General features: G+C 42.5%; 1 protein-coding gene across 1 annotated transcript; it reads left to right on the plus strand.

Annotated features, from left to right (window-relative positions):
- Positions 1–221: 221 nt before the first annotated feature.
- TCEAL9 (transcription elongation factor A like 9) lies at positions 222–2,568 on the plus strand. The gene is made up of 3 exons (XM_047764605.1): positions 222–379; positions 888–953; positions 1,784–2,568. Exon 3 carries the CDS (start codon positions 1,860–1,862, stop codon positions 2,172–2,174), a length of 315 nt encoding a protein of 104 aa, XP_047620561.1. The 5' UTR covers positions 222–379; positions 888–953; positions 1,784–1,859; the 3' UTR covers positions 2,175–2,568.
- Positions 2,569–9,735: the final 7,167 nt, after the last annotated feature.

Genomic DNA, 9,735 nt, shown 5'->3' on the forward strand with positions numbered 1-9,735 from the left:
GGAGGGCAGGAAAAGACAATTCTTGAAAGAAGTAGAAAAGTTTAGAAGCTCCAGAAAAAGATGCAGCCCCTCCCCAGGAATCAGAGAAAGGCAAATAACATTTTTCCCTCTGGGATGGGCAAAAAAGACCGACAAGGCCAAATGCATAAGGGGGAGGGGGCAGAGGGCCGACCCACTTCTGCCGCGCTTTTGGTGGGAGTGGAAATTGGGGACCAGAGCTCACCGGTGACGTAGCTCTCACGTGACCAGGAGTCGACGTGTGCAGAAGTCCTGCTAGTCTGGTCCTTGTTCGCCGCTGGGTACCAGCTTCCCTTGAGCAGCGCAGACGGCGGGGCCCGAGGCCAGGGGAGGAAGGATTCGGCTTGCCGGAATTTTGCAGGTCGGTGGCAAACTAGGCGCTGCCTGGGGATTTCTTGGGTGGGGGTGGCCTAGAGCCTAGACTTGAGGGAAGGCCTGGTCAAGTCCATCTCTCCACCTCCCACCTCCAGCTCTGCAGGAAGTGATGGCCCTCGGGAAAGGGACCAGGAGTCCCGGGAGAAGGACAAGGAGACCTGTGATAGCTTAAAAATAATCATCCTCTGCCACCTCAGACCGCTCTCCCAACACCTACCTTCGCCCCAATCCCTCCCCCGCGCCCACGTCTTAAAGATAGTTGGGAAATAATCTGCTTTTCCTACTCCCTGACTGATGGAAAATTCGAGCTAACTTGCACTGTTGGAGAAGGGGAGAGATGGGGGAAACACAGAAGGTGGGAAAGTTACCCAAACCGAGAACTTTAAGAAGAAAAAAGTACGTGGTGCCGGTCAGTCCACCAAGCGTCGGTCCACCAAGCGCTCGCCCCACCCCCACTCTCACCCCTCCCCCTCCCATTTCCCGTTTGCCTGCAGGTCTGTCGTTCCCAGCTGTACGCAGGGCTGGAAAGGGCAAGGAAGAACGTGACCGCATCAGTACAGGTAGGTGTGGGAAATATAAAGACCCCCGGGGTGGAGGTGGGCCAGGGAGGGACTGAGGTTGTGGGCCCCACTGTTCCTCCCCCCATCTCTTTCTTCCAGCTTACTCTGTTCTAGGAGGATCTTGGTGCCTGAAAAAAGGTTGAGGAGGGCCTTGGAAAAGGCTGGAGGGAGGGATGAGACCAGAGAGGTGAGGAGGTGGAAAGTGGAGGTAAGAGCGGCAGGCTCAGGAAATCCCTGATGGCTGATTGAGTCTCTCAGGTGGAAAACATTTGATGATAGCTCTGAATCAAAAAATTAGGAGTTTGGGGTTTGTAGATGCAAACTATTGGATTTGGAGTGGATAAGCAATGAGATCCTGCTGTATAGCACAGGGAACTATGTCTAATCACTTGTGATGGAACATGAAGGAGGATAATGTGAGAATAAGAATATATATGTGTGTGTGTATATATATGTATATATACATATATGACTGGGTCACTTTGTACAGCAGAAGTTGACAACATTGTAAATCAACTATAATAAAAAAAATTTTTTTTGTCTTTTTAGGGCCGCACCCGCGGCATATGGAGGTTCCCAGGCTAGGGGTCTAATTGGAGCTGTTGCTGCCGGCCTACACCACAGCCACAGCAATGCCAAATCCTTAACCCACTGATCAAGGCCACGGATCGAACCTGCAACCTCATGGTTCCTAGTCGGATTCATTTCTGCTGCGCCAAAACGGGAACTCCAAAAAAATTTTTTTAAAAAAAGCAAATACTGAGACCTGTGTACAGAGCCCTGGGCCATTCACCAAGCCTTTGACTTAACGTCTCCTTCTTGCTTCCTAGAAGTAATTGTTTCAAAGAGGAATAAACAGAAAAAAAGAAAGAGGGCAAAGAAGGAAGGAAGAGAGACAGGCACAAGATGAAACCCTGTCAAAAAATTGAAGGAAAACCAGAAAATGAGAGTGAACCAAAATTTGAGGAAGAGCCAAAGCCTGAGGAAAAGCCTGAGGAGGAGGAAGAGCCAGAGGAGGAGGAAAAATCAGAAGGAACTTTTAAAGAAAGGCTGATTCAGTCTCTCCAGGAATTTAAAGAAGATATACACAACAGGCATTTAAGCAAGGAAGATATGTTTAGAGAAGTGAATGAAATAGATGAGATAAGGAGAGTAAGAAACAAACTTATAGTGATGCGTTGGAAGGTTAATCGAAACCATCCTTACCCCTATTTAATGTAGTTTCCCTGGATTTTTTTTTTCTGATGTTAACATTGCTATCTTGTAATTTGTGTTTTCCTGATATACCTTTGTCCATCTTTCTACTTTTAACTTGTTGCTATTAATGGTTTTGGATGCATCTCATTGTTTATTGTATTTCAAACCAATCTACAAGTCTCTGCCTTTTAATAAGAGACCTTTACTCCTTTGTACAAAAAGAGATGCCTGACAGGATATAAAATGAAAAGAAAAGGTAATATGAGAATATCGTATTTTTGAAAGGGAAGAGTACATTTATATATTAACATATATGCACAAAAGAACATGTAAAGAATGAAAGACACAAAGTACGGTGAGTGGTAGTGTTAAGTGATTTTTAAAATTAGCTTATTGGTATTTTTCCTTCTTCCTAGAATGTACACACCTTATTGTTAAAAATAATAAAATTTTTATAACAAAAGGAGTAGCCAACAGCACTTAGTGTATTTCTGAAGGCCTTGGGACACTTAATATTTATCGCCAAAACAACAACAACAATAAAAACCTGGGAGTTCCCAACGTGGCTCAGTGGAAACAAATTAAACTAGTATCCATGAGGACACGGGTTCAATCCCTGGCCTAGCTCAGTTGGTTAATGATGTGGCATTGCCATGAGCTGTGGTGGAGATCACAGACACAACTTGGATCCCACATTGCTGTGGCTGTGGCGTAGACTGGCAGCTGCAGGTTCGATTCAACCCCTAGCCTGGGAACTTCCATATGCTGCAAGTGCGGCCCTAAAAAGCAAAAAAAAAAAAAAAAAATTGCCAGAATTTCCGAAGCAAATGTGAACGTCAAATTACCTTCAGACCACTCAGCTAGAAGAATAAATTTTACATCTTTTATCTCTTTCTTTCTCTCTTTTTTAGGACCGTACCTGCAGCATATGAAAATTCCCAGGCTACGGGGCAAATCGGAGCTGCAGCTGCAGGCCTACACCACAGCCACAGCAATGCAGGATCCAAGCCACATCTGCAACCTATGTCAAAGCTTGTGGCAAAGCCTTAACCCACTGAGTGAGGCCAGGGATCAAACCCACATCCTCATGAATGCTAGTCAGTTTCTTAAGCCACTGAGCTGCAACGGGAACTCCTACATCTTTTCTCATCTGGAAAATAGAGAATGATCTCTCGGATCTTGTGAGAACCAACCAAATAAGGTAATGATAGTGAGCTATATATTTGACAGGATTTTGTCCTCATCTGCCCAGGCAGGATCCCAACACTAAGAGATTTGTGTCAGGCATTTTGGAGACTGGAGAAAGTAGTTCTCACCTTGCTTAAGAACAAATCCAGGCGACTGTTAGGTGGGTACCACCTTTGTGTTTCTCTCCTTCTGTGCCTCCCCAACCTTCTATCCCTTTCCCCTTGATACTGCCATGCATATTGGGTATTTCTGCCCCTTCATCCAAGTCCTGTACCTCTCAGGCCCCAACACTACTGATGTGCTAGAAATCTCAAATAGTGAAGCCCAGCATATTTCTTTGGAACCCCCAATGAGCTGACTCTCCCATTTGACCTACAGAAAGGGGGAAAATGCCCTATCTCTTCATTTTTGATAGACATTTAGGCAGGACCACTTAGGCCATGAAATTTTATTGATTCCTTGGCAATTTGGAGATTCTAATTACAGACGCCTCTTCCCCATAAGACTCAGACACAATGGGTCTGTGTGGGGGATGGAACAGAAGTCTGAGTAACTGACATTATGCTTGAGTCAGAGTTGCTTCTCTGAGTCTAAAGATTGGTTTTATTCTTTATTTACTTAGGATGAGTAATCTCTCCCAAAAGACGGGTGGCAGGCCCTCCTCACCAGCTCAAAAGGTACCCCTAGACCTGTGTAAATTTTAAAGGGAGGTTCAAGTCAGATTTCAGGACATTCCCATTCTCACTTGGAAATATGCAAAAGTGCTGTGAAAGACGTGCTGTGTATTTACATCTACATCCAAATCTTCATAACTATAGATGTATCTATATATGTGTGTGTGTGTGTGTGTGGCTCACAGTTGTGCCACTTTTGGGGGCAATTCATCTCTCTAGTCTATTCAAGGTTGCAACAGCTTGATGGATGCTGGTGGGGCTGGATTCTGGCTGGAGTGAGATGAGAGGCCAGGAACTCATTGTGCCAGTTTTCTAGGATGGTATGAATCCAACCTCCTAGCGCTGGGGCAGGATGGAGAAGGACTTCCCCAAGCCACACTCCTTTTCAGGGTGGTCTGACTTTGGTTCCTCTGCTCCGGTCTACAGCAGGCACCAGACTTCCAGGCTGATGGCGAGGCTGTCCTGCACATACATACCTGGAGGACAGCCACTGTCCCCATTGCAATTCAGAGCACTAGGCTTCCTATCCCCCTTTTTTCCTTTGCAAAGGGGCTTGATGGGAACTTTTCAAATGGAAGAATATAAATGGATATATATGTATATGCAGGGCTGATTCACTTCACTGTACACCTGAAACTTAACATTGTAAGTCATCTATACTCCAATAAAACACTTTTTAAAAAAAACATTTAGGGCTTTCCTGTCGTGGCTCAGTGGTTAACGAACCTGACTATTATCCATGAGGACATAGGTTCAATCCCTGGCCTTGCTCAGTGGGTTAAGGATCCAGTGTTGCCATGAGCTGTGGTGTGGATTGCAGACATGGCTTGGGTCTGGCATTGCTGTGGCTGTGGTGTGGGCTGGTGGCTACAGCTCTGATTCGACCCCTAGCCTGGGAACCTCCATATGCTGTGGGTATGGCCCTAAAAAGACAAAAGACCAAAAAAATGTTTTAAAGGGAAAAATGTAAGACTTTAAATTTCACTAACTGACAACATTGGTTGTGATAGTTTTTGTCCCAGCCATGACTACTCTGGATGTAATCTAATAATTTAGATAAGTAGAAGGGCCTGGTGGTAAGTGGAGATGATTTCAGGTAGTCCACAAATATTTTAAGTTGTAATATCCATGTATTTATTTGAATAATATAGCTATGTGCTCATACTATTATTATAAATAGTATTAAAGTCATAGAATTTTGAATGAATCCTGATTAGCTGAATGAAAAGAACATCAACTAACAAACTAAAAGTAAATACAAGGAACTTTAAAGCTACAGTAAGACGTAGCTACCATGACACACAAAATTAAAGAAATAGAGGAGCAAGGCCAATGGATTTATCAGGATGTTAATGACAAGAGTAATCTTAGTAAGAGTAATCAGTTTTTCACTGAGAAACTGACAGGAGAGTGTGTGTGTTTAAAAGTCAGCCCTAGGAGTTCCCATTGTGGCTTAGTGGTAACGAACCCGACTAGTGTCCATGAGGATACAGGTTCGATCCCTGGCCTCACTCAGTGGGTGAAGGATCCAGCATTTGCTATGAGCTGTGGTATAGGTCCTAGACGCAGCTCGGATCTGGCAATGCTATGGCTGCGGTGTAAGCCAGCCGCTGCAACTCCAATTCAACTGCTAGCGTATGAACTTCCATATGCTGTGGGTGTGGCCCTGAAAAGACAACAACAAAAATTCAGCCCTAGATCCCACACACATGTAATCACCACTGCCTTTATAAAAGGAAAAGCCAAAAGCTAAGAGAAAAGCTGGTCTGTTCCTTCCACAAGGAAAGTTCAAGGTAGGGTAAGAGTTGAGGGAGGGGAGGCTTTTCATTCATAATAGTATCCAAAAGCAGTTATTTGATATTCTGATGCATCATTTGGCAAGAGCCTTAGCAAAAGCAGCTGCATCATTTGCTGGATAATTTTGTTGGGTATGAAGCATCTTTTGATGTACTTATTGGCCATTTGTACATCTTACTTTGAGAAATGTCCATTCACATATTTTGCCTAAATGCCCCCTTGATATTTTCACTGTAAAATGGGTAAAAAAAATCTATTTAAAGGAATGAAGTAGATCCAAATGTACTACATATTCACCATGCATTATTAAAACAAAAATGAAGGACACAAGTTACAGTATGATAGATACACACACACACACACACACACACACACACACACACACACGCCTACAAATACCAAGATGAAGCCCTTTAGCTCACTAAAGGGAGGGATTATGTCTTTTCAAGTGACATTTTGACTTTTCCCCAGGCCTCCTGCTATCTGGTTGTTTAAGAAATAATTTTTTTTAGGGAGTTCTCTGGCAGCCTAGTGGTTAAGAATTCAGTGTTGTCACTGCTGTGGCTCGGGTTCTATCCCTGGCCTGGGAACTCATGCAGGCCACAGGCACAGCCAAAAATAATAACAATTTTTTAAAGTTCACTTTCTAGATAATTCTGTTATCCTTGCATTGTAACTGTCAAAATTATTTCTTAGACTTGTACAGAGTCCTTCCTCCCTTCTGTAAACCCTGAGTCCTTTTCCAGATGTTACCTCATTAACCTGCTATTTAATAGAAAAGGAAATGAGGCCTAGATAGATGAAGTGTCTTGGCCAAGGTCACCCAGTTATTCAGTGGAATGCTGCCTAAGATCAGAACCCTCATTCCTAATCTCTGCTCTGCAACAGTTGATATTTATTAAATACTAACAACAAAAGCAACGCTGTACTAAATGGATTCTCATCATTTTCTTAAAGCGCCATACACTTTCAAATCCTGGTCTTGGTTCCCAGAGTTTTCCCTGCCTGAAACAGTCTCGCAACCACTCCTCACACACTTAGCCTGGATAACTCTTACTCATTTATCCCAGCATAGAGGTTACTTTTTAAAAATAGTCTTATTGAGCTATAATTCACATACCTTACATTTCACCCACCTAAACTGTACAAATTCAATGATTTTTAGTATATTCACAGATATGTACAACTATCATCACAATTTTAGAACATTATCAAGTCAAAAAGAAACACAGAACCTTAGCTATGGCCCTGCCACCATGCCTCTATCCTTCCAGCCCTAAGTAAACACTAATCTACTTTCTGTCTCTATAAATTTCCTTATCTTGGAGTTCCCATCATGGTGCAGCGGAAACAAATATAACTAGGAACCATGAGACTGCAAGTTTGATCCCTAGCCTCGCTCAGTGAGTTAAGGATCCAGCAGACGTCGCCGTGAGCCGTGGTGTAGGTCGCAGAGGCGGCTCCGATCTGGTGTTGCTGTGGCTGTGGTGTAGGCCAGCAGCTATAGCTCCGATTCAACCCCTAGCCTGGGAACCTCCATATGCCGTAGGTGCGGCCCTAAAAAAAAAGACTAAAAATAAAAATAAATAAATAAATTTTCTTATCTGGGACATTTCATAAGAATGTACTCATATAAAATGTGTTCTTTTGTTACTGGCTTTTTTCACTTAGCATATTTCACTCATCCATTGTGTAGCATGTCTTTCTTCACTTTATGGCCAAACAATATTTTATTGTATGGATATGCCACATTTTGTTTATCCATTAGTCCACTGATGGATATTTGGTCTGTTTTCATCTTTTGCTTATTATGAACAATGCCGCCGTGAACATTTATGTACAAGTTTTGTGATGATATATATTCTTATTTCTTTTGGGTAGGTATCTAGGAACTGAATTGCTAGGCCATACAGTAACTCTGCTTAGTTGTTTCAGGAACTGCCATACTGTTTTCTAAACTGGCTGACCATTATACCTTCTCACCAGCAGTGTGTAAGGGTTCCAAGTTCCCCATATCCTTAACAACACCTATTTTTTTGACTTTTTGATTGTAACCATTTACAATCAGGAGTGAAGTGGTATTGTATTGTGGTTTTGATTTGCATTTCTCTGATGGTTAATGATATTGAGCATCTCTTCATGTGCTTATTGGCCACTTGTATATCCTACTTGGAGAAATGGCTATTCAAATCCTTTGCCTATTTTTTTTTTTTGTCTTTTTGCTATTTCTTGGGCCGCTCCCGCGGCATATGGAGGTTCCCAGGCTGGGGGTCGAATCGGAGCTGTAGCCACCAGCCTACGCCAGACCCACAGCAACGAGGGATCTGAGCCGCGTCTGCGACCTACACCACAGCTCACGGCAACGCCGGACACTTAACCCACTGAGCAAGGGCAGGGACCGAACCTGCAATCTCATGGTTCCTAGTCGGATTCATTAACCACTGCGCCACGACGGGAACTCCTGCCTATTTTTTAATTGGGATATTTGCCTTTTTATTACTGAGTTGTAAGCATTTCTATATGTTCTGGATGCAAGTCATTTATCAAATAGCTACATGATTTGTACTTATTTTCTCCCATTCTGTAGGTTATCTTTTCACTTTCTGGGTGGTATACTTTGATGCCCAAAAGATTTTAGTTTTGAAGTTCAGTATATTTTTTCTTTTGCTGCTCATTCTTTTGGTGTCATGCCTAGGAATCCTTTGCCATATCCAAGGTCATGAAGATTTATCCCTATGTTTTTTTCCCCTAGGAGTTCTATCATTTTAGCTCTTACATTTAGATCTCTAATCTATATCCAGTTAATTTTTTGGTATAAGGTGTGAGGTAAGGGTCTCATTTCATTAGTTTGCAAGTGGCTATATAGTTGATCCAGAACTATTTATGAAAAGACTATTTTTTTTCCCCATTGAGTAGTCTTGGCACCTTTGTCAAAAATCAGCTGATACATGGTTTTATTTCTGGAGTCTCAATTCAATCCTATTGACCTATATGTCTATCATGTGGCAGTATCATACTGTTTTGATTACCATTGCTTTGAAGCAATTTTGATATCAGGAAACATGAATCCTCCTACTTTATTCTTTTCTAGGATTGTTCTGGCTGTTTAGGGCCCTATGCAAAGTATATGAATTTTAGAATTGGCTTGTCAATTTTCACAAATAAATCAGCTTGAATTCTGAAAGGGATTGTTTTGAATCTGTAGATCAATTTGGGAAGCATGCATTGTCATTTTAACAATATTAAAATTTTTGAGTCTTTTTTTTCCTTTTAATTGCATCTTTTTTCCTTTTTTTTTTTTGGCTGCACCTGTGGCATATGGAACTTCTCAGGCCAGAGATCAAACTCACATAGCTGTGGCAATGTTTAATCTGCTAGGCCACACAGGAACTTCCTAATTGCATCTTTTAATTTCTTTCAATAATTGTTTGCAGTTTTCAGAATATAAATTGTGTACTTCCCTTACTGAATTTATTTCTAGGGAGTTCCCTGTTGGCCTAGCTGTTGGGGGCTCGGCATAGTCACTGCTGTGGCTATAGATGTGGCTCAGGTTTGATCCCTGGCCCAGGAACTCCTGCTTGCTGTGGATGTGGCCAAAAACATTTATTTCTAAATATCTTGTTCTGGAAGTTCCCGTTGTGGTTCAGCGGTAATGAGCCTAACTAGTATCCATGAGGATGCAGGTTCAATCCCTGACCTCCCTGAGTGGGTCAAGGATCTGGCGTTGCCGTGAGCTATGGTTGTAGGTCACAGATGTGGCTGAGGTCCTGCATTGCTATGGCTGTAGCATAGCCTGGCAGCTGTAGCTCTGATTCGACCCCTAGCTTGGGAACTTCCATATGCCACAGGCGCGGTCCTAAAAAGCAAAAATAAATAAGTAAATAAATATCTTGTTCTTTTTGATACTATTATAAATAGACTTGTTT

The sequence above is a fragment of the Phacochoerus africanus genome, chromosome X (assembly GCF_016906955.1).
Source record: "Phacochoerus africanus isolate WHEZ1 chromosome X, ROS_Pafr_v1, whole genome shotgun sequence".
In the NCBI taxonomy this organism is placed as follows: domain Eukaryota; kingdom Metazoa; phylum Chordata; class Mammalia; order Artiodactyla; family Suidae; genus Phacochoerus; species Phacochoerus africanus.

Coding starts and splice junctions, on each gene's coding strand:
- TCEAL9 (XM_047764605.1), top strand. CDS start 1,860: ATGAAACCCTGTCAAAAAATTGAAGGAAAACCAGAAAATGAGAGTGAA.